This window comes from Antechinus flavipes, chromosome 4, assembly GCF_016432865.1.
Source record: "Antechinus flavipes isolate AdamAnt ecotype Samford, QLD, Australia chromosome 4, AdamAnt_v2, whole genome shotgun sequence".
NCBI lineage: Eukaryota > Metazoa > Chordata > Mammalia > Dasyuromorphia > Dasyuridae > Antechinus > Antechinus flavipes.
In genome coordinates, this window is record NC_067401.1 from 419,158,864 (window position 1) to 419,185,637 (window position 26,774).

Sequence of the window (26,774 nt, forward strand, 5' to 3'; positions counted from 1 at the left end):
GAAACAGAAATGTTCTTGAGATTCTTTGAGCTTGTCCTACAGCCAGTGGATTGTCAAGAAAGTTTTGTATCTGTTAATGATAATTGTGATGATGACTAACGATGATCCAATGCCTTGATAGAAGTCATTTAGAATGATGGTAGCAGTTCTGCTTATGTGCCTCTCTGATTCTGATGACTTCTCTCAAATTCCTCACTATCTTGCTTCTTGCACATTATTATCTGCATGACTGAAGAGGGGGAAAATTAAGTGGAATTAAAAAAAAAAAAAACAAAAACAAAAAAAAAAAAGCAAAACATAATTTTCTTTCTGTCACAGGAAGGTATCAAACTTCTCTAGTGGACTCTGTGGCAATTGCTTACAGAGCAGAAATAACCTGTCAGACTCCATTCCTCATTCAGTAATCTCCCAGGCAGTGGGCCTTAAATGCCAGTTCTCTGCAACAGTAATTACCTACACTCTTCCTGGTAGTTTCACTTGGTATGTCCAAGAGTAATTGCTGTATAAAGTTTCACTCCCAAGTTTACAAGGGGGAAAACCATGTATTTGCCACCAGGGATCATCCAGCATTCAGTACACACTCAAGAAAGGACAGGGCTGATCATGGGAAAAGGGTAAGAACTGGAGCTTTGATTACCTAGCTTTTTTGTCCACAATAGGCAAGAATTGACTGGATTTTATACAGTGGTAGATGAAAGAGAGAACTTGTGAGGATGTCTTATATAAGAGTGGCAGAGTTTTATTCGCAACTATACCTTTTACAACATCATCTCAACCATAATCATTACACAATAATATGTAATGCAGCATCGGCATCATCAGTCATCATCATCATAAATTGGCAAAGTATTTTTCAAATGTTATCAATTTTTTTTGAATTTTTATTTTTTATAACAGTAGCTTTTTCATTTTTCAAAATACATTCAAAGATAATTTTCAAAATTCACCCTTGCAAAACCTTGTGCTCCAATTTTTTTCTTACTCTGTCATCCTTCCTTCCCTAGACAGTAAGTAATCCAATATAGGTTAAACATGTGCAGTTCTCCTAAACTCATTCCCACAATTGTCATGCTGCACAAAGAAAAACAAAAGCAGATCAAAAGGGGAAAACTGAGAAAGACAAAAAGCAAGCAAATAATAACAACCACACACACACAGAAAACAAACAAACAAAAAAAAAACAACAACTATGTTGTGGACCACATTGAGACCCCATAGTCAGTGTTCTCTCTGGATGCAGATGCCTCTATATCACAAGTCTATTGGAATTGCCCTGAATCACTTCATTGTTGAAAAGAGCTAAGTCCATCACAGTTGATCATCACATAAATCTTCTGGTTGCTGTGTACAATGTTTTATTAGTTCTGTTCCCAGAAGTATTATCTCATCGGATACTCACAACTACCGTGAAAGACAGATGTGATTAATGTACCCATTTTGCAGATGAGGAACATTTGATCTCAGGTCTAACTGGCTGTAATTTTAGCATTATGCCCACTGTACCATGTATAACAAAATCTCATTACAACAGAATAAAATCCTGTTGTGTGGTTAGGCATAAGATTGCCTAAGATGTAAATCAAATGTTTAGAAACAACATGAGCTAATCCTTCAGGTCAAGAATTGTTAACTCTCCCATCCATTATTTTGTTTATTAATAACATATTCAGAATAACAGAACCTCAGAGCTTGATAAAGAATTTGGAGGCCACCTAATCTAGCACATACCTGAACAAAATGTCTTCCATAACATCCCTACCAAGTGACCATCACCATCAAAACTTACTTGAAGTAAGTGAAGGGTTTTGTCCACCACCTCTCAAGGGAGCCTTTTGTGCTTTGGAATAGCTCCAAACATTGGGAAGTTTTGTCTTACATTGAGCCTAAATTCTTTTTTTGTTGTTGTTGCAACTTCTATCCAATTATTTCTAGTTTTACCCTCCAATCTCAAAAGCTTTATTAGGTAAGAATGATACTTACGATATTGAATAAATTCCTAGAATCATCATATATTTTAAATCTAACATTTATTTAATTGCCTATGTTTAATATGGGTTATAATTATATAGATTATGTGGGGTCTCTCTGAAAGATCTGTTTTATCCTCTTACAGCTGAAAGTTATGCCATCTGGAAGCTTATTTTTTACTTATAATTTTTTTTTTGTTGAAATAATAATGCCCTGTATTGTTTCATCTAAAATCAGTACTTATATTAACTATATTAGCCATGGTGGGCCCTTGGTCCTGTCCCATGATTTAGAATTCCATTTGGTTTGATGTACATACAATTAGTCCTTAACCAGAACTGAACTCTTTGCTAAATACTGATTCCCAAAAGAAGATAGCAAGCTCAGTTCTTTAATCTTTCTTCTTCTTTATCATCATCTTTGTTCTTTAGAAATCTCAGGGAACACAGAAGACATCCCTTTAGTGCGCTGGCGACAGCAGTGGCTGGAGAATGGCACTCTACTCTTCCATATCCATCACCAAGATGGTGCCCCAAGCCTTCCAGGCCTTGACCCAACAGAAGAGCCTCAGAGTGAATCAGCTGAAGAGGAGCTAAGGATTCTCCACATCTCTGTCATGGTAAGAAAATACTGGCTAAATGTCTAAAGCATAAGTGGAAGTTTTTCCTATTCTGTCTTTTTATATCTTGGGTTCCAGGGAGTACTAATTTGAGATGGTTTGACTCTAGGGTTTATAGGTATAAAGACATTATAATTCAGGTGTGCATCTTAACTTAAAGAGCTAATGGCCATACTTGGCTCAATGTGTGTGAATATATGTAGTTTATAGTCTATGAATGCTTATAAGATATATTATTAATTCTGTGTAACTAATAGTATTTTTCAAACAGCCAGATTATATGGTATGATCTCTAAGTAATTTTTTTTGATTCAATAACAGATTTCATCTGGTTGAGAACTGGTTAAAGTCATTACTGTAATAAAATCAAGCAGATCAGTTATTCTGTACAGAAAAGGATAGCCCTTTTGTATACACCTGGTTTAACTTTTGAACACCATAGACATTTTTAGGTAAAAACACCAGGGTTACTTTAGAATAATGGTCCCTGATTGGTATGGAGGAATCAAGAAACAGATCTCAAAATTTTTCTAAGTAAATCATCTTCACCACTGTTGATGTCTTCACCACTATTTCATAATTATAGCTATCATTTATATAGTACTTTTAGGTTAAAAGATAATTTTCAATGTGTAAAGATCATTTGATCTTTACAACAGTCTTGGGAGATAGATATTGCTTCTATTTTATAGATAAGAAAACTGAGGCTGGTTAAATAAATTACCCAGGGTCACACCCATATTTATTAAATTGTTAAAGTAGAATTCAAACTCAAATCTTCCAGACTCTGAGTCTAGCATTATATTGATTATAGCATCTTGTTAAATCAAAAACCTTATTGTATCTTTTAATGGAACTCTCCTTGGAGAGGAATCTATAGTAAATAGTAAGGTTTATGCTCTAGTTCTGATAAAAGGCTTGTTTTCTAGCCTCTCCTCTTCCCTCAGTTCAGATTCTTCAAATCAGTATTTTCACCTTTGACCTCATTTCCACATTTAAGTCTTTTGGGAAACAACAAATATCTCCTTCATTAAGAAAGTCATGCTTAGAAAATAAGCTCTTTTATATGTAATAATATGATAACCTTCAAATATCATTATGAAACATCCACGAAAAGTACATCTAGAAAGACATTTTGATATTTTAGTGTCATAAACTCCTCAGTTTTGATGCTTCTATCATAGATAGAAGTATCTTTTATCTTATAATTGGTTACCATCATTAATACTATTCATCTTGTTTATGAGGACTGAGTAGCATTTGTATTTATAAAATACCTCATTGGCTTAGTGTGGAAAGATTATTTTTTTTTAAAAAGGATTTCTAGTTTTGTAACGTATCTCATTATACAGTCTCAATGGCTGTCCCCAGCTCCTTTGAAAAGTGTCATGTATTAAGCTATTCTGTACTAAGAAATGGACCTGAAAATATTTTAGCAATCCAAATCATCAGAGAATCATAGAATTAGACTTGCAATCATCATTTAGTAAAGCATTCTCACTTTATGCCTAATGGAACAAAGTTCTCAGTGAGATGACATGATTCATCAAGATCATGGGATAAGTAGCAGGTTAGGGAATTCAACTTATATCCTTTGTTTCTAGAATGATTTGGTTTTCCATCATATCACAGGGCCTCCCAAACTGCAACATTCATATGAGAGATCTATGTTTTCTTTTATAGCATGACTAATATAGGAATATGTTTTACATCACTACAAAGTATGGCATATCAATTTGCCTTCTCAATGAGGGGGTGAAGGAGGAGAGAGAGAATTCGAAACTCAGTTTTACAAACGGATATTTAAAAAAATTGTTTTTACATGTAATTGGGAAAATAAAATCCTAAATAAAAAGACATATACAAAATAAAATTGAGAATATGTAAAAATAAAAATTCACATGAGAAAGAAATGTAGGTGAATGCCTATATTTATTGTGTTTCATGACCATATATCATGATTGATAAATAAGACAATGGTGGAGTCCTTAGGATTCCTACTCCTACCCACTCATTAAAAGAACAGCAAAAAGACTTTGACTCCATCTGCTTAAAAGAATTGTCATGTGCCATGGCAGTTAAGGAGAAGCAATGTGTTTAAGGACATTCATGTGATGAGCATAGTACCATTTTTTATGATAAAGATCTAGAGTGAATTGAGTCCGCTTGAGCACACAGTATTAGCATGAGTAGTAGCTGAGAGGTGCTTTGTTAGAAGGAGTTTCAGATGATTAGATGATGAAATAAAGTACAGGGAAATCTATTAGCTATCAGCAAGTTATTAACCTATTAGTTTTTGTACTACTAGCCCAGACCAGAGTATTGCAACTCCTACAATCAGAACTAGAGGTATCAACAGGCTTCCTGTAAGCTTGTCTGTGTGTTATTGGAAAGAGGAGTTTGGAAAGAAAATTAAGCTGCAGATTGAAGACTTCAGAGGATTTAGAGAGTTAAAACAAGTAGTATGGAGCCATGATCCTGGATTTGGAGAAAAAGAATTGAGTTTAGGTACTGGTTTTGTCACTTACTGCATGTATGCCCTTGAGCAAATCCAAATAATCTTTCTGTATCTATCTGTATCTTTCTGAATGTAAAATACATTCCTGTATTTTACAAATAAGAAGGGATGAATTAGATGACCTTAAATGTTTTTCTACTTCCAAATCTATGATCCTAAGCCCCAGACTAATTGTGTCTTATTAGATAGGATCAAATGATGACTTTTTTGAAGTCAAGCAATTGAAAACTAGCCTGGAGTTAAAGAAGCTAAAATTGAGAGAAAGAGCTGTAAATCCTCCCCATTACCCCCATTTTTACATATGAGTAACTTCCTATGCTTCATTAGAGTTTTAAAGAACACAATTCTGCCAATCTATTGAATTTCATTATTATTTTCCAATAGTTTTGGTGTCTTTGCACAGGAGTATATATGGGCAAGTTTTTGTTGAAGGTAGTCTACTTTTGCTCATTTTTTATACATTGAACTGGGGATGAATCCACAATTCTCAAGACATCTCTTCACTTTGTTAGAAGAGAGAAAAGGACTACCTATTGACCAAAACATTCTAAAATATAAATTCTTAACCTGAGGACCTTATATTCCTTAAGTAGTCTAATTATAGATTTCAGGAGATCAGTGATCTTGAATGAAAAAAAAAGAAAATTTTTCAGTCATTTTTAATTAAAATTTAGAATTTTCTTAAATTACTTGTACTAAACATTTTCTGAGTCCAAAGGTTTGCACCAGAATGCCAAAAGATTCTGTGATGCCAAAAACAAACAAACAAACAAAAAACACACTAGAACCCCACACCAGTGGATTGATATTGCCTCACATTCTTAGCACGAATCTTTTTATTTAACTTGGCCAACTCAGAGTTTTTTCTCTCCTCCCCAACCAAGTACCCCTTTTCTCTCTTTAATATTCTATTCTAGACATATTTCAAAGGCTTGAGTTGAATGTCTTGCCTTAACTTAGAAATGAAGCCTGAGGGTTTCCTGTTTGAAGGCTTCTTTCTTATGGTCTCTGCTGACTTCTTCTTGAGAATCTCAGAGATTGGTGCACTTCAATTGATAAACTTTGTTCAGCACTGCTCAGAGGTGGAAGTTAGCCTTTTTGGGCACTTTAATGAAAGCATAATTCTATATAAAGAGATAGGGAAATCCTTTTTACAGTAATGCTAATAGAGTTGGGCAGTGAAATACACAAGTGAAATCGCACTGCCTAAACCTGTTAGTAGTTTAAAAATATCAATAGTCATATTTTTTACATTAAGTGCAAAGATCAATATTGATTCAGTTTTCAATTGGGGAATAAATTAAAATTGCATAGTCTGAGAAAAAGAAAAGTTATGGTTATCAAAATATGGAGAGTCACATTTTTGTTCAACTATATACAAGAACATGTATACTGAAAAGTTTAACTACTAATGTGTGTAGAGGGAATTAATGTGTTTTTGAAAACCTTAATGTTTATGGTTATTTTTTTTCTGTGTTTATTTTATATCTACTTTAGCTCAATGCATAACTTCCTGATTTCTTTTATATTTTGTGTTTAATTTCTTTTAAATATCAAATATTAATGAGAGGATAGAAAGGCAAAAGAAAAGAAAAAATGCAAGAAAGGAAGTATAACTCAATAGAGAGAGTCTGACTAGGAGACAGGAAAATCTGTGTTCAAGAATTCCCACTGATACATGCTAAGTTTATGAAGCTATTTAAAAAATCCCTTAGATTCTTAGTACCTTGGACAATTCTTCAAGACCATATGTTGTAGAATAGAATTGTGATAATCTTTGGTGGAAGAGTTTCTTATTGCAGTACAATCACAGGTCTACCATACTTTACCTCTTATCCCAAATGTAAGTTGCATCTGTAAAGTAAGAATTCTTAGGCAAGAGAAAAAGAATTCATTTTAAAAATAATAGGAATAGGCCATACCTTATTTTATACAAATGTTTTTTTGGGGGAGAGGGAGAGTCATGTCTTATATTGAGCAGTATGTAATTTATTTATAATCCAAATAATATAATTTACCTGATAATCATTGGATTATTATACATTTGCTGGTATTAATTAGACTGTACATTTTACAGTCATTTGCAATTAAAAATATATAAGGAACTTTTTGGTCCATTAGGGAACTTGCAAATTGTTATAAACTATTGAATAAAAATAGATTTCTAAAATTTAAATCAATGCATAACTTGAAAATTAAAGTAAAGAAACTTTTCTTCAGTTGCAGGGGCACTTGGATTCTCCACAGGTAAACTGGATATAATGCTATTTGAATCATATATGCAGTATGAAATGTATAATTCTCTAGTTGTTTGAGGAAAGGCATTGTTTGAATGCAAAGTCCTTTACAATGTTATCACCCCCTTATTTTATGACATTGCTTTCATCTTGAAGAATTTAAAATGATTTATTTGTAGGTAGTCAATTTTTGTTTTGCTTGGTATCCAAAGATTAATGACTTGGTTACCTAATTGGGTGTATTTTATCGTACTTCCTATTGGTCATTTGGTGATCTTTCTTTTATTCCTGCTGCTAATACAGAATGCTTCTGCACTTTCTCTGCTATGTACCCCAATCTCACTATAGCTGCTGGCTCTGCCCTTAGTGTCTAAGTTGTTTCCTCCACCTTTGTGGTTAATTACTTTCTCCACCTATTGGCCTAGGCTGAAGATACCTTTGTGGCCCATGGACAATAAATTAGATTATTAATGTCCTTTCCTGTACCTAGATTTCCATCTAGAGTACTTTTTATTCTAGTTTCTCTTCCAGGATGATGATCAGTTCTGTTGCTAACCTTTCTCCCCAGTGGCCTATTTCTACATGCTTCCAGATCATATCCCCACTTTCTAAGGAGATTAATGCACTACAATACATATTTATAGTGAAAAAAATAAAAGAAAAACCAAATTAAACCTCTATGCAGACTACTAACTTAATAGAAATGCTTCTTCCCATATGGAGTAGGACCTAGAATGATAGAACCACTTAGCGTATATGCCTATTCTTGTTAAATCTGGGCCTTTAAAATGAACCTTCCCATAATTTAAATGCAATCCTAGCCCACAGTAGGTAGGTCTCACTAAGAAGGCTGAGCACCAGCCAGCAGGGATATGGCAAGTATATCTAAAATAAAGAGACAATGTCCTAGGCAAAATACACACACACACACACACACACACACAGATATTCAGATAGGATTATATCCCAAAAATTCCCCATATGTAACCTCAACTTTCTAGAACCCCAGAAGGTTACCTAGATCTGAAATTTCTATCACAATGAAAACTTTTGCAAGTTTCCATAACATTAACCCTTCTATAATTACAAATAGCAAGGGCCATGCTTCAGTTTCCTTAGCCTACCTAATACACATATCCAAATATAACCATAATAGGGATATAATTTAACTCAGAAGTTTTTTAGCTCTGCCCCTTTCCACAGTATTAAGCCTAGATTTTCTATTTTCTCCACTGTCCCTGGCCATGGTGCTGACTCTGTACTTTTGACACTTGGCACTGCTGAAAGTAGTTTCCCCAGAGTATTGTAAAGGTCCCCCAACTCCAATCTTGGCATCCTGCACCCAGTATCTATACATTTTCATTTCCCTATTTTTGTTCCTTTACTGTTGATAATAAAAGCAAGAAATGAATTCCATTTTCTCCGGTACTGAGGATTACAGATAAGGTCCAAGCATGGTCCTCCTTTAGATGACACAGCAAAGAGATACATGGCCAAGCTTTAGAGGGATGCAGCAGATGGTAAATGTTGAGTTTAGGAGTTATGGTGGCCACTCTGGGGAAGTACACTTGGAGAAAATTTGAACAAGGTGCAGTGAGACATAGATAGACATTGTACCCTGCTTTTAGACTTCTTGTCTAATAGGCATCAAATTGCCTTTGGTTGAGAAGAGCCCATCCTCTTCTCTCTAGCTGCTGCATGTTGAGTCAATCTGTCTGCTGCTTGGACTGCTCAGCATTCCACAGCACTGTGTGCTACATTCCTTGAAGTTTTACTTCCAAAGAACAGTTACTTCCAAAGCAGGACAGAGTAGCTCTGAAGTATAAGGTCCTCAGGGTATCATCATGATCATCAAGTATTTATAAGTGTCCATGTGCATGGAATGCTGGGCTAGATAATCTCAATCACTGTGTGCTCTCTGTGTAGTTAGTGCCCAGGCTTGCAGCTGTGTTGCCTTAAGCTGGTGATGAGGAAAGTGGGGAAAGGGTTGGAGGAGGAGGGAAGATGGTGAGACATGGCAAATATGCTGCTGCCATAAATTGAAACAGCAAAGGGCTGATTGTTTGCATGAAGCAAACTTAAAATTCAAAGCATTCCACTCCTTCCTCTGCATTATTTTCCTGACCTAGCTCACACAAGGACTGAAACTCTTTGATTTTCATCCAGTTTTATTTATTTTTCTTTCTTGCTAGTTAATCACCCAGTAAGCTCCCCAGCAGAAGATAGCCCTATAGTCATCCTTGTAGGGGCAGAAACAATCCTATATGATGCTAAATAACCCAAACTAAGACAAACCCCTTTGCTACCTGAATATTTGATGAGCTGTCAAGTTGGAAAAAAAAAGATTTGACTTTTTTCCTGCCTAGCCTAAGAAGTCAAAATCAGGAACATTACCTAGGCATTGTTAACAAAAAAAAAAAAAAGAAAAGAAAAGAAAAGAAAAGAAAAGAAAAGAAAAGAAAAGAAAAGAAAAGAAAAGAAAAAGAGAAAAGAAAAAGAGAAAAGAAAAGAAAAAGAAAAGAAAAGCAAATTTAGCCTCAATGAAAGTATGCAAAATAATTCCTAAAAATTAGGACTATCGCAGAGGTGGCTCCCTCTCCCCTGTTTCATAGTGATTTTTGAGAAAAATAAAACTAATTGGTTTTTGGTGATAATTTTTAAAGAAGATTCTTATTCAGGAGTGTATTGGGCTAGAAGGCCTCTGAAATTCCTTAAAATCCAAAAATTATGATTCTGTGACATCATCAGAGTTATATCATACTCTGTGGATCTGGCTTTCAAACTAGAGAATGCTGAGCCAGAAGCTCAAAAAATAACCTTGTTATCCTTGGACTTATGGCATCTTTTTTTTTTCATTTATGATATATTTATAATGCATTATTTTTCTATTGTAGCCACTATGTAGTTGGAATTTCCTTATTAGGTGGTAAATTCCCTGAGGGCACTTAACATCCTGTATCTCTGGTTACCTATTTGTCTACTAAGAAAAATATTTCATTATCTCTTCTCTCAAACTAAGATTGATTATTGCAATAGCAAAGTGCTACTGCCATTTACTTTGGGTTTGTTGTTGTTATAGTGCCTGTGTATATTGTCCTCCTTGTTCTATTTATTTCATTTTTTTTTTTACAAATTGTTACTTTACAGTTATATACCATAATCTCTTTAGCCCTTCTCAAGTTGATGAGCACCCATTCTTTCCAGTTTTGTTTTTGTTTTCTACCTAAGGTAAATCAATTTTTAGACGGATTCTTTGGTCCTGTTCAGTACAAATTAGTTTAGATAGAGGAAGATGCAGATGTATAAATAGGAGATTAACATTAGAAATATTCAGACAATCTGGTCTTTATACTAGAAACTAGCTAGGACTTTAGTAAAGTATTATGTTTAGTCATGAGAAGCTGAGATAGATGAAAGAGCAGAAAACATTAAATTTATCAAAGGGTTTTAGGTAGAATGTAGAAAGGAATGGTAAAAGGATTAGGATAATTTAACCTAGAGATAGAAAGTTTTAAGCCCTCTTCCAGAACATAGTTTTTGTTTTCCTATTCTATGTTTGTGTATATGGACCCTTTTTAGAATAGTGTTTTTAAATGTCTAAAATAATGTTCATAGTATTACAAAAGAAATTAAATGTATTGAAATAGTCATTAAGTTATTTTTAAAATTCATGAACCTCATGTTAAGAATCCCTGCCTTAAATGCTTTTTCCTCATAGGTGAATATAATTACCACCATGTTACAAGGAGTTGAGTAAACAGAAACAATTTCTATTTCCATTCACTCTGAGTCAATCAAGGCCCAAACAATATTGACCAGTCAATGAGAACTGGAGTGATATTGCTTTAAGCTATGATCCTTAAGAATGAAATCTATGTGGTAAACCACATGATACCTGAAGATGTTTCAGCAATTTAAAAAATACATTTCTTTGGATAGAGCACCCATGGGTAAGGGTATGAGATTCTATGTGAAATGAAAAAAAAATACCACAGCACTGTGATGTAGTCAGTTCAGATACAAACAACTGCGTTTGGTAGAAGGGAAAATTGAGATTCAAAAACATTTTACATTTCTATCTTCCTTCTCATTCATGGCACTAACACTTTTTTTTTATGTCCTCATCACCTCTGACCTAGATTATTGAAAAAGCTTCCTGCATAACAGGTCACTCTGCCTCCTTCAGTGTCTTCCTCCACTAAACAGCTGCCAAAATAATGTTCCTGAGACACAGATCTGACCATGTCATTCCTGCTCCAAATTCTTCACTGGTTCCCTATGACCGCTAGGATCAAATAACTTTTTAGCGTGGTATTTAAAACTTTCCACAAGATAGCTGCCATCTATCTATCCTTATTTCACATTATTCCCCTTCTCACATTCTACAAACCAATCAATTAGAATTACTAGCTTTTCTCTAAACTTGTCTTTTCTCTAGTCTTTGTGCATTCACACAGACTATCCTTCATGTCTAGAATCCACTTCCTCCGTGGCTGAATTCCTTTTCTTTCTTCATGGTCCAGTTCAGATGCCACTTGATCCACAAAGCCTTTCTTGATCAGCTGAAAATGATCTCTCCCTCCTCAAATTTTCTTACAGTATTCTGTCTGGATTTATTCTTTGCTTAGCATTTTGAACTTTGTATCACACTTACTTGTGTTCAGGTCATATCCCCACTATTGGTTTGTAAACATCCCGAGGCCAGGAAGCGTACCATTTTTCATCTCTATATCTTCAGTGCCTAACAGAGCTAGTAAGCATTTAACGAATACCTATTGAATTGAACTAAATCAATCAAAACAACAAAGCAAATCTAAATTCAGTGATTTGTTGTTAACTATCTTTTTTCAGCACTCTGGATAGCAGTGCCATTGTTTTACTTTTGACTTGGAAGGATAACTTATAAGAACAGGGGCTCCTGATACTTTTTGAATGATGACTTCCAATATCATGGACATAGTTCTGTTTAATGATTTCTTGAGTATCTTCAGAATGAAATATTTGAATGGCCTAAGAGTATGAAATCATATCCTACATAATTTGTGGCTCAGAGCCAACAGTTTAGAGACTTACTGCCTTAGGGAGCCAGACAGCTCCTTAGGATCATAGCAACTCCTAACATAAACCCTTGAGGAAATTTACCTAAGGGGAAAAATGAGGCAAGGGATATCAGTTCAATAAGAGATATAAATTATAAGATTAGGATATGGTTATCTCCATTATATGTTCCACATTTCATTATGGGAGTTCCATGTTATTGAAGTTTAGAATATACAAGTGTTAGTAACAAGAGCCTTATCATTTATGTCTCCATGTTCAACAAGGGGGTTCCCTAGGAAAAGTGTCCTACTCATCTACTTTATCTTTATTTTTGTATAAAACAAAGTGATAATATCTTAGGCATTCCTTTTCAGAGAAAAAAAATGATTTTTTTTTCCTAAAATGGACTTCATAACTAGAAAGTTTCATCATTACCTCTGTAGAAAAATGGGGAAACAGCTTTAGGTGAAAAAAATGACTTATTTATATTCAGAATCAGTGGCAAGCTATGTATTTTATTTTTTTATTTTAAATTCTTTTCCAATGCTCCTCTATAACATGTCAGGTTTACCTTTTGAGTCCTGAGCTGAGTCAAACCTTCAGACCAACTGAAAAATGAACTGAGCCCAAAAACCACTCAGTGATTCTTAGAATGCTCAAGAGTTAGAATAATTTTGTCATAATTTACTCATTTTTCTCCTCATGAGAGTACTCTCCACTTAATTGAATCTTTTACACCTTTATTCCTGTTCTGAGACAGATTCAAACTAATCTGGGAAGCATTTATTAATTGTTTATTATATGCCAGGCATTGTAGTAGGCATTAGTATTCAAAAACAAATGTGAAAGGATTGTTTTGCTTTTGTCTTTGTATCTCCAGTGCTCAGCACAGTGTCTGATATGTAGTAAATACTTAATAAATGCTATTTGGATGACTGTTTGGTTGACTAATGAAGCTTTTATCCTACTGGGGTGATAACACATAAGAGGCAGAATGGTACAATAGATATAACAATGGATGTGGAATCAGGATGATTTGGGATATTTTGGTTAATTTTGTTGAACTGTGTATTTCCTCTCATTTTATTTCTTGTTATCAAGGGATGACTTCTAGATGGGAGAGGGGATAAAATATGTTGGGAACTGTAAACAATACATAAGGAAAATATATAAATAAAATGCCCCCTCAAAAAGTAAGGATTATATCTCTGTTATAAGAGATGGCACCTGAACCCATAGTTCATGGGTTCATGATATTCAGATCAGCCTTATGCTGATCTTATGCATATGACTATATAGAAAGACAATCAATCATAGAATGTTTATGCTACAGTAAAAGGAAGATAATTTAGTCCCATCATTTTATAGTTTTCTATTTTGCAGGCACTAATTTCTAGCAAGAGAAAAAGAACAACCAATACAACTTTATAAATTAGGGGTTTTTAAATTAAGAATGGTACTTTTAAAGCTACCTTTTGTTTTGATTATAATTGTCACTATATTAAATGAATTGAAAGAAAATGAACATTTTAGAACTATTAGTAAAGTAAAATCCCTAAATACTTAGGAAATCAAGTATATTTTCATTCATTCTGTCAAAGGGCGCGCAAGACAGCTTAGAGTAAACAACATGGCATCCTAAGGGGAAAAAAGGAATCAGGTAGCATGTGCCAAGTCATTCAAACAATTACCAACACCTTGACCACCATCTTTCTGTATATCTTAATGGAGAGAGCCCAGGATTCTGAACTCAATATCCTTATGAATATTAGTGTCCCCTGATATATTGTTGATGGAATTGTGAATGCATTCAACCATTCTGGAGAGCAATTTGGAACTGTGCTCAAAAACTTATCAAACTATGCATACCCTTTGATCCAGAAGTGCTACTACTAGGTTTATATACCAAAGAGATCTTAAAGAAAGCAAAGGGACCCACATTTGCAAAAATGTTTTTTGCAACCCTTTTTGTAGTAGCTAGACACTGGAAATTGAATGGATGCCCATCAATTGGAGAATGACTGAATAAATTGTGGTATATTAATTCCATGAAATACTATTGGTCTGTAAGAAATGACCAGCAGGATGATTTCAGAAAAACCTGGAGATACATACATGAACTGATGCTAAGAGACATGAGCAGAACCAGGAGATCATTATATACTTCAACAACAATACTATATGAGGATCAATTCTGATGGAAATAGATATCTTCAATGAGAGGATCCAAATCAGTTCCAATTGATCAGTGATGAACAGAATCAGCTACACCCAGCAAAAGAACACTGGGAATGAGTGTGGACCATAACATAGCATTTCCACTCCTTTTGTTATTGTTTACTTGCATTTTTGTTTTCCTTCTCAAGTTATTTTTACCTTATTCCTAAATCCGATTTTTCTTGTGCAGCAAGATAACGGTATAAATATGTATACATATATTGTATTTGACATATACTTTAACATATTTAACGTATATTAGTCTAGCTGCCATCTAGGGGAGGGGTGGGAGAAAGGAGGGGAAAAGTTGGAATAGAAGGTTTTGCAAGGGCCAATGCTGAAAACTTATCCATGAATTTGTCTTATAAATAAAAAGCTAAAATTAACAACAACAACAAAAAAGAACATTAGTGTCCCATAGATAATGAAACTTGCTTTTTGTCTTGACTCCAAAAGACATAATTGAAGGGAGAAATCATTCTGGAGAAAGGATCCTTCAAAAACAACTGTTAAACCATTAGAATGGTACCCCACCTCCCCATTTCCAGCCAAACCCTTATAGTCATCATCTGGGGAAGAAACAATTGTGGAGACGGAACTAACCATTTCCATAAATGGTCGTTAACTGCCACACAAAAAACTTGCAAGCCAGACTACCTAAAACAACAAGGCACCCAAAGGAGAGAGAGAGAAAACAAAATGTACAAGGTATGTCAAACTATTACCATCAGATGATGATCTTCTTCTCCCAGAACCAGATGGAGACAATTCTAAATCCTTAATCTGAGAACCTTGATAACAGTAAAGTTTCCAATGTAATTCCTGAAATTAGCATCCTGAGAAGCCACCTCCCTATGCTCCCAGTTGCTATAGCCACAAAAAAGTAAACAACAACAACAAAAATTTTCTCTTGTCATCAACATTCATGGCATTGATGTTTCAATATCAGAAACAGATATATATATATATATATATATATATATATATATATATATATATATATATATATATATATTCCCCCCAGTGGTAAAAGCATTAAAGAGGCATAAATATTTGCTTTGCTACTGTACCCAAAGAACCATGAGACTTTTCCAATTGATTTCCTTTTAACCAGAATCTTGTCTATGTGTTATATCCCTACCACTTAGCACATAGTAAATACTTAATCAATATATTTTTCATTTACTGATTCATCAAATATTCTGGTCTATTTTGTGTCATGCGCTTTGCTAGGTCATGTGGGTAAATACAATTATAAGTAAGATACAATCTCTACTTTAAAGGAGCTTATAATATATTAGAGAACATTGCTTGAAATGGCTTTGAGAGGAAGCCCAGTATAGAATTAGAGCTGTTCAAAAGGTTAGGAAGGCCTGAGTTCAAATTTGGCCTCTCCTGTCTCCTGGCTATGTAGACTCTGGTCCAGTCAATTAACTTCTTAGGGCCTTGGGTAATTCTTTCAGATTATAAATGTTGTAGCTACTATACTAATTGTTTTCTTTTTCTTTTCTTTTTATTTTGAAAAGAAAATGGGGTTAAAATGATTTATCCATAATCACAGAGCTGTAAGTATTGAGAGTCTGGGGTTGGATTTGAACTTGAGTCCTCCTTACTCTAGGGCTGGTACTCTATCCACTATGCTTAACTGCTCTCTGATTTCTTTTTAAGATGAAAATACCAAGTAGTTTATCTGCCTTGATCTGTTATGCAGCTCTGGATATGAAATGTTACCAAAATTTAGGGTTCAAAAAATTTGTGGTTGGGGGTTAGGAGGAAGGAAAGCAAGAAACCAGAAATCACAGATTAAATACTGCTATGCATTAATAAAAGAAGTTCTTCCCTTTACTGTTTAAATACCCCTTCAGTCAAAAATATTCCCAACAACTAATGGTTTTAATAAAGATAGAAAAGCTTAGGGCAAGTTAAGAAATGGTTATAAATATAGATGGAATATTATGAACAAATCCATAGGCAAATTAAGAAATGGTTATAAATATAAGTAGGAATATCATGAACAAATCTATAAGTTGTTTCTTCCTGGAGATATAAACCCCAGTATACTCACAGTAGCCCTTTATATAACACTGAAAATATGCCATAAAAATAGCACCTTGTAAAAAAAAAAAAAAAAAAAAAACATGTTCTGTAACCTGAAAACATAAAATAGAGTATCATTGGTGGAAAATGGGTAAGCTCTCTGACCTATCGGGGCTTGTATTAAAAAGGGAATCTGATTTGCTTTGTCTGATTCATTAGCGAACAAGGTGTGGCTTGCTGTTATGGTGAGCCCCTGTTCAATTATGGATCTTTCCCTTACAAAATCAACTATACCATTTTCAAGTGTAGATAAGCGTTTCTTCCCAACTCATATTGTGAGCTCTTGCTCCTTTTCTTCATTTCTCCCTTCTGCTTTATGATTAGCAATTTACATGTTTCCAAAAAGTCCTTAGTCAGCCCCTCCTAATCTTACTCTGTAGTTTCTTCCACCTCTGGGAAAATCACTTATGGCCAAGCAAATCTGCTTCCCATCTATATTATCATTTTCACTGAGGAGGAGATGACCTTTATTTGCTAGTGCCAATCCCCCCTCCTTCTACAAAGCTCCTCTGCATTTTCACTCAAAACCATAAGCTATCAAAAAAACTGGAATTGAGAAGGTCCCAATAAGAAGAATTGAGGATAATTTACATAACTAGGATTCAGCTCAACAATCATTTACCACCAAATAATTCCTCTAATTCAAGGCTCTGTGATAGGTACTGGAGATTGGGATTGGGGCTATTATTTCACTGGTATAAGGAAATGCTAGATGAGGGAACCTCTTCTATCAATGTGCTTGTGGCTTTTCTGCAAGTTAGAGCATTGTGATTTTCCAGAGAGGATAACTGGTTTCTTCTTGAACACATAGTTAGTATATATTAGAGATAGAATTTGAACTCAGGGACTCCTAACATCTAGACTAGCTCTCTGTTTAGAGAGCTTTATGATACTGATGGAGATACAAAGACAAATATGAAAGTTCATCCTTCTCTTTGAGGAACTTTGGTCTATCAAATAATTGTCATATGTAACTTAGATAATACCAACACTGAGCCTTTTTTTAAACTTCTTTTTATAGATACAGAGCATTTTTCCTGCCTCTAGTCCCTGTTGGTTGTTGTTGTTATTTTTGTTGTTTTTCCCAGAGTCCCAAATAGATAGATAGATAAAGATATACATATATACATATATATATATATATACATAGATATATATAGATATAGATATATATAGATATATTGATTTGGGTACCCTCTAATATGGAAACATCATCCATCAATATAGGTATGCAAAACGTCTGTAGTTTATGGTCTTAGAGAGTTTTGTAGAAGACTGAAAGATGAAATAATTTTCCATTCCAGGTTGTACTCCTATCACTCCTCTGCTTTCTCAATAATATCCCCAAAACTCTTTACTTTGGAAATTCACTCAACCCCAAATATTATATATTAGAATTTCTTTTGTCCCTGAACCCTCTCCCTTTGATTGACCAGCTCTATATAACCTTAATTTTAAGGAAGAGGCTTAGGTCAATCATATTTTATCTATCTTTTGGCTGTACTTCTGACTCTCCTGATCTTTCTCTATAATTGCCACTATGTTGGGTACATTCATCTTTACCCATCTTCTACCATCTTCTACTTGCATTTTTGATATTGTTTTCCCCAGTAGAATGTCATCTTCTCATGGGCAGATACTGCCTTTCTTTTTCTGCTTGAATTTGCATTTCTACTACTTATGAGAGTGCCTTTCATATGATAAGTACTTAAGAAATGCTTATAGATTTGATTTGACTGTCCATGTTCACATAACTTTTATGTCAGAGACAGGATTCATACTCATGACTTATAGACCATTTCCTGGATGATATTGGATGTACAATAGTACATTGGCGATAAATTCATCCCTCACAATAACAATTGTTCAAACGATGGCTAGATGACAGTTTGTGGCTGTAATGTAGGGGGAATTCTTATTCCCTTTTTGGTTAGATTTAATAGACTTTGAGGCTTTTTCCAAAGCTGATTCTCTGATATAAGAGTCCTATTTCTTCATCTGGAACTGCATTAATTGGGTTATCTCTTCAGACTGCCTTAGACTTAAAATTACTGTATCATTAAAGAAAAACCATACATTCCTTCTAGAAATGCGGAAGATGCATGATTCTGGTTATCAGGGGTAGGTGTGTGAGGCAGGACTGACCTGGAGCTGAGAGGTTGGCAGAAAAAAAAAAAAGATCTAAGCTAAGTGATGGACCAGAATTAAGAACTGAATAGCTTTAAAGTTTCATTTTCACAGTGTTTAACATAATGTGACCAGCAAATGAGCCAGAGGCAATAAGAATAGTCAAAACCTCAAAGTGCAGGCTTCAACTGGGATAGAGTTGGGATATAGTTTAAGGTCACAGAATCATGAAATTTGAAAGTTGGAAGGAATCCCATTGGTCATGTAGTCCAAACTCTTGTACTAAAGAAATCCCCTTTACAATTTATTTTGCAGTCATTATCTACCCCCAAGCCCTAAGTCTTTTCTCTCCTGCTTCTTAACAACTCTTTTATATTATAACATGTAATAGAATAAAATATAAATCCAATGTGGGATTTAAAGTCTTCTATGACTGTCCCTATATACTTTTCCAGATAAATCTCATACCAATTCTCTTTTCTATATATCATCCAAACTGGCCTATTTGCAATTGTCTACTCTACATGTCATCTACAACTTCTGTCTCTATTCAGAAATGCATTCTTCTATGCAAGAATGCATGTCTTTCTCAGTTCTGTCCATTATAATCACTAGTTTCTTTCAAAATTTCATATGGGAACAAGTTTGAACTTAGACAAACAGGTGTATTTTTTTCCTTCCATTATGACACGCTCAATTGACTACAAATGCCTTGAGGGCATAAATGGTTTTAATTTTCTTTTGCTTCTTTGCTACTTATCTTACCACAACCTGACTCATAGTTTATGCTTATTCAGTGTTACCAGAATGTGTGATGATCATTCCAGGGACCATTTGAGCTTTAGTATTTGGGACTAGCCAAAACTCACTCCCTTTTCAAACAGTTCCTCAATTTACTTATTTCCACGATTTACTTGTTTATCCAGTCTGAGCCACAAAGATAATCATACCATTGATTTTGTTATCACCCATAAGTGCTCCATTTCCATGTTGATTAACCAAAATTTCTTTATCTAATCACAATTTGTTGTCACTTCATCTTTTCTTCTGTCTTACAACAGCAAATCTTTTTTCTTCCCTTGACCTCTTATTTCTCTTTTAGGTTATCACCATTCATGGGCTTTCTCTATTGCAAAACAATCTTTTTTATTCCTTCTTAACTGACTTATTATCTAGTTCATTAAAACAATTCTTGCAGACATTTTATCCTTCTTCAAACCTTTCATGCCTCTGTTCAAGTCATCCTCCTATTGAAGAACTTGATTTTTCTTAAAAAGAAAATGAAGTCATTCAAAAAGATTTATTTCTTCTCCTTCCTCATTTTACATCACACAGATGCCTTCTGCCACTATATTCACTATATTCTCTTTCTCCTCTCTCACTAGGAGTGGCCTTCTCCTTGCCAAGGCAACTCTTTCTATCTACATTACTGATCTTACACTATCCTATCTCCTCTAGCATATGATCCTCTCTAAATCCCTCAAATTATCTTCAGTATTACCTTGTCTACTGTCTAGTTCCCTGCATGGTTATACTGCCTATAAACATGCATATGTCTTTCATTCAAAGAAAATGCTCCATAATCATTCTTTGCAAGCTATTATATTGTATCTTTCCTGCCTTTCATGGATATATATATATATATATATATATATTTAAGAACGCTATCTACAGTAAGTGCCTGTACTTCATTTCCTCTCCCTCTTTTTAATTCTCTCCAATAAAACTTAAAAACTCACTATTCCACTGAAACAATTCTCCAAAGTTATTAATGATCTCAATAGCCAAATCTTATAACATTTTCTCATTTTTCAGCCTTTTGTAGCTCTCTGTCACCTTTTACACTGTTGATCAATCTCCTCTCCTTGATACTCTCTTCTGACTCAGTTTATAGGACACTACTTTGCACTGGTCTTCCTCCTATCAATCTGACTCTTCTCTTTCAGCCTCCTTTTCTGAATTTTCACCTAGGTCACATCCACTTACTGTCCTGGCCCTCTTGTCTGTTCCCTTTATAGTGTTTTACTTGGTTATCTCATTAGTTACGAAAAATGATTTCTATTTTGATTTCTTTCAGATCTACTTATCTGATCCTAACCTCTCTGCTTACTTCCAATCTCACATTTTCAGCTGCCTGTTGGACTTCTTGAATTGGATGTCCTATAATCACCTTAAACTGACTGTGTCCATAACTAAACTCATTGCCTTTTCTCCAAAGCACTTCTTTCTTCCTCCTTCTCTCTCACTAATTTCATATTCAATTGTTACCAAAATCTGTTGATCTCACCTTTATTATATAAATAATATGGTTCCTATTTTAATTCTAACCTGCTATTACCATGATCACAACAAGGCTGAACTATTGGAGTCTTCTGCTGATTGGTCTACCTTTCACAAGATTTTTCCCACTCAAGTTCATTGTCTGTTGAGCTGTCATTGTGATCATCCTGAAGTGCACTTCTAATCTTGTTATCCCTCCAATTCAATTAGCTTCTGTGGCTCCCTGTCACATTTAGGATAAAATATAAAATCCTCTGTCATTCAAAGGCCTTCAAATCTGCTCATCCCTACTCTTCTCAAATGATCCAGTGACTTTACCCAAACAAGATACTCCAACTCTTTTTGTTCATTGATTGTCCTCCATAACTAAAACTCTCATCTCTACCTTCTAGTTTCTCTAGTTTCCTTTAAGTCCCCACATCTTCTATAGGAACATTTTTGTTATCCTTAATTCTAGTGCCTTTTTTCTATTGATAACCTCTAGCTTATTCTGTATATAATTTGTCTGTACATAATTGTGTTCATGTCTCTCTCATTAGGCTGTGAGCTCTTTGAGAGCAGAAATTGTCTCTTTACCTTTCTTTGTGTTCTTAGCATAGCATCTGATACATAACAGGTGCTTAGTAAATGGTTGTTGACTTACTGATTTTTCTTGCATTTCTGGCTCCCATTCACCTATGCACAGCTAGCTGGGGCTGGTAGCATTCACATCACAGGAAACTGCTGTACTTGTATGATGTCAAATGCTAGTGTGTACATTTATCTGGTGAAAGGTTTAACAGAATTTTAGATGCAAAGTTCTATTATCAGAACACATTTTCAAATTTATTCTACACTTTTACAATAGGAAAAGTGATATACTGGTTAGAATGCCATAAGCAGAAAGGGTAAGCTTGAGGTCCTTTCTCTGACAGTTACATAAGAACATGTGTTCTTGACCATGACCAAGTTATCTCAGCTTCCTAACCCTCAGTTTCTTCATTTGTAAAAAGGGTATAATGTCTGTCATTCCCAGTTCACAGGATGATGTGGTTGATGCAATTACCTGAGCTAACATGTGGAGAATGCCTTGTGAACCTCTAAGTTATATTATAAAATGTATAACCACAAATTATTAGGCGATTAGACCACAAGTTATTGAGGGTAGGGCTTGCATCATCTTATCTAATTTTTATATTTATGGATCCTAGCCCGAGGCTACTTATTAAGTAAGTACTTAATAATGTTTAGTTGAATTGAATATTTATTGAGTAAATCTAAAGACTCCAAAGCTACTGTTGGTAATTTACATTCTTATGAGTATAGTTTATTTCACAGAAATGCCTCAGAATAGGTCTGCTTCTCTCTCTATTGCACTGGTATATGCACATCTAATCAAGCACTAAAGGGTAAAAGAAAAGAGAAAGTATCAACATTTACATCTTAAGGGCATAGATCTCTGATTACCCTATATAGAGTTTGTGAAGAGTCCATTTGAGAATTTTTAATGCAGACTCATGGGACTCAGTCTCCCTGAGGAGTCTACTCATGGGAAGGCATTCTGGGGCAGGAAATGCTGATATATTAAAAAAAAAAAAAAAAAAAAAAAAGAATTGTTCTGTGGAATAGGCTTCCACAGGAGATTTCACACCATGGAATCTGGGAATGTTCCATTTACCTTCCAGAGCAGCCCTTCCTGTTAGGAAGCAAAAATACACCCTAGATCTACTATCTCACTGGGCCTATTCTTTTTCTCATGAAACTGCCAGTAATTTGCTTTTTCAAATAGCATTTCAATCCTGTTCCCTGGGCTATGGCTCCTTCCATTGTAACTCTAGGATGTATTGTAACTCTAGGATGGATGAGGAAACAGCTGCACACTATGGGGAGCAGATGTTAAGGGGCAGAACTGTCTCCCTACCTTTTTCTGAGGCAACTTTACAACACAGGAATCATGGGTGAGGAGATGGTCTCGGTGTCAGAGAGAAACTGTAAAGTTCCAGCTATTTCAGTAACTGCCAAATGTATCTGAGGAACTATTGGTCTGTACTAGGACAGTTACATGGAGAGACAATGATGAAATATGCTTCCCCATGGACTATATTTTATATCTGTTACCATGTTTAAATTTTTATTTGCCTTCAGATTCTGGGGTCTCAGGGCTTGGGCTGATTTTCATAGAGTCAGAGTGACAGAAAGCAACAATGAGAGAGCTAATGAGAGCTAGAAACAAACAGAAAGACAGGGGTTGAGAGACAGAAACAGAAATGTATTGGGAGGGGGAGAGACAAAGAGATAGAGATACACAGAGAAACACAGAGACAGAGATACACAGAGAGACAATCAGAGAGAAAGGTGAGATTCAAATCCCATCTCTGACACTTTCTGCTTATATATTCATAGAATATGTTAACCTCTCATCGTCAGTTTACTTTTTAAAAATGAGGACAATATCTATGATACCTAGTAAGCAAATTTATTGCTAGAATCAAATGAGACACAATATATAAAGTGCCTTGTAAAACTAAAGCATTATATGCATATCAACTTCTATATATAACATGAAGTATTATACACATAATTAATATGTAAACACCCATGTAAATGTATAGTTATCAATAGAAATATGCATTCATTCACATACCATGAATATATTTTTGATGGAAGCCTTTTTATTTCCCAATATCCTGTCTTCCCCTGCTGTCTGTTGCTGGGTCTAAAAATTCAAAGTTCTTGATTCTACTTCAAAATGTTTCAATATGCAATAGCAGCTAGCATCAATAATCAATGTAAGCAAGAGACCTTAGCTCCAATGGCTTCCAACTTCCCTAAGACTTCATTTCCTTTAGTTGAAGTTCACACCATGAATGAGGGAACGCTGGTATTGATATGCATGTTTCCAGGTATGTCTAATCTTTTACTATCCCTTGTCATACAAGACATTCAGCAACCCTATGTCCCTGGGGATGGCAACATGGAATATGGGATGGAAATGAATTGGGTGAAAGGTGCAATTTTTTCTTCTTCTTTTCTCCAAGGATACAAGTGTGGGGAAATAAGATTCCAAGAAGGAAAGGAGATGTGATCAGTACTTACTAGGGCATTATGTTTCCTCATTTATTTTGTTAACCGTGTTTTTGACTTGATGATAACCCAGGAATTGATGGGTTATGTAATCTCTCCTAGATCTCTCTTTAACTACTATCAAATTATATTTTGCTTGCAAGGATCTTGCTTTGCAACCCACAAGTGGATTTTCTTAGAACTTTTATTATCAGTTAAGGGAAAGAAGGTAAAAATGAAATAAACTTAAAAAGGATATAGAAATAGAGATTTTAAAGATCTGACAATCTGGACTATATGTTATGAAGTATATCTTGCTGGCTTTGGAATCAGGAAGATTTGGGCTGAAATTTCATCTTTGACACTTCCTAACTGTGTAGTCATTCACAAGTTAACAAAAGCTTTCTTATCTTGTTTCCTCATCTACAAAATGGAGATAATAATACAGTACAGAAAATATTCTCATGCTGAAACATCCATCTATTATACTGACCTCTTTCTCCCACTTTTGGGGATGAACCCAAGCTGGGCATTCCATCTTGGCTATGCTTCTGACTCCCCAGACTTTGCTACCATGTATCTACAACCATTTGTTTTATGTGTCTTCTTCCACCATTAGAATGCAAACACTTTAAAGGCAGACCTCTTTTATTCACCTTTGTATCCCAGGGCTTAATGATTGACACATGGCTAGCATTTGCTATTTACCACTTACCTCTCAGAATTATTATGAGACTCAAATTAGATAATATATATAAAACATTTTTACACACATGCATACACATACACATATACACTAACCCTTACCTTGTTAAGTAAAAGTCAGTTATCTTCTTTTCCTTTTTTTTTTCTTCTAAATTAGCACTCATTTATTGGGCTAAATTAGGCTATTTTCATTTGTTATCCTCTAGCCCATTATATATCTGGAGCTGCCATTGTGTTCTGAGACCAAACTGTCATTAATATATCCCCAACTCCTCCTACTCCTGTGTTCTGGTCTTTTTCCATGAGATCTCATTGCCAGATTTTTTCATGATTGACTGCTGATTAGGGAAAGGTTAGAGTTTATAATCCTGCAGGCAGATGCATAAAATACAGACAGGGAAGGCTGGAGTCATTTAGGCTCACAGAATTATAGATTTAAAGCCAAAAGGCCTTATAGATCATTAGTTCACCTGCTTCATTTTACAGATGAGGTAACTGAAGTTCATAGAGTTGGAGTGACTCACTCAAGAAGTGAAGGCAATAAAGCAAATGTGTTCTATTGAGAAACTGTGATCCTGTATTCCTGAAAAACTTGACTTAGGCCAGGCTAAAGACTCTTGAAATCACAGCAAGGTTTCCCTTCCATTCCCCATACTCAGCACTGATTTTTTGGCTTTTATATTTCCTAGAAATTGGCCCATCAGATAGTAATGGGTTAAACAATGAAAATTATAGGTTTGTGTATCTGAGGATAATGTGGCTAGAATACTATTGGCTTCTGTTTGCCCACTTCTCCTAATGAAGTCCCATCTCAAGAGCTTTATGATGGGAAGCCCACTACCTCACTTGCAGCTTGTGACTCTCAGCAGTTTCTGTAAAATTAGCTGAAATTTGGCTCTGAGCTACTCACTACTGACTCAGGGCTTTTCTCCAGGTACTCCAAGTACCACTCTCTAGCCTACAAGCATATTCCTGAATCTTCCTGATGTTTGCCTTAGGATAAAATGCCTCTTTCTGCCCCACAGTGGCAAGAGAGAGAGCCAAGAACGTGGCAAATGATAGGAGTCTCTGGTTTCCTGCTTTGGAAAGATTTAAGTGAGGAAAGACTTCTGACTGACAGGAAGTAATATGAAGCCCTGGGAGAGACTTTGAAGAAAGGCTCCACTTCCCTGGAGTTCTGTAAGAGTAGAGCCTTTACTCTGCTCTTTGAAATGGCTGAGGTGAATCCTAGGGAGGAAAGAGTTCGATGTTTTCTGGCAGGTATATCTAGGCTTGTGTTTTTATATTGCTTTTTTCGGTGTATGGCATTTTTTGCTTCAGTGGTCTTGGAGCTTTATCCCCAGGAACAGCAGGCAAATCTAAGAAAAGACATATTTTTTCAAAGAAAAGTGGCTCAGGGGAAGAAGAAACTTTTTTTTTTTTTTTTTACAGGATAACAATATCATGGATTAATAGAGTGATATCTTTCTCTGACTTGCAGGTTTTGGTTCACTGCTCCTCCTTATGGGAAAAAGTGATGGGAAATTATTCTCATTTTTTAGATAGGGAAACTGAGGTACTAAGATTTCAAGTTTATAAAGCTGTGGTCTGTCTGTCGGTTTGCCTATCTGTTTCTATCTCTCTGTATCTCTCTGTCTCTGTCTGTTTCTCTCTCTCTCTCTCTCTCTCTCTCTCACACACAAACACACACACACACACACACACACACACACACACTCACACACTCCTCAAGCTGCCCTTTAGTATCATATTTTCCCTTTTAAGGTTCCCCTTGATATTCATTTAAACCTAAATTCATTCATATAAAAATGGTGGAGGATGACACACTGTGTGATCTGCTCCAGCCTCACAATCCCTCTCTATGAGCCTAACTATAATCCAGGGTTTATTGATAATAGGATTCTTACCTCCTAGAATACTAAAT

At 35.1% G+C, this 26,774-nt stretch overlaps 1 protein-coding gene across 4 annotated transcripts in view; it reads left to right on the top strand.

Annotated features, from left to right (window-relative positions):
* Positions 1-26,774, top strand: part of ASTN1 (astrotactin 1) — a 508,763-nt gene that overhangs the window by 209,471 nt on the left and 272,518 nt on the right. For all 4 annotated transcript variants that reach the window (XM_051998894.1, XM_051998895.1, XM_051998896.1 and 1 more), the window contains exon 2: positions 2,400-2,587. In XM_051998894.1, coding sequence (XP_051854854.1) covers positions 2,400-2,587 — 188 coding nt within the window. The remainder of the gene's footprint in view (positions 1-2,399; positions 2,588-26,774) is intronic.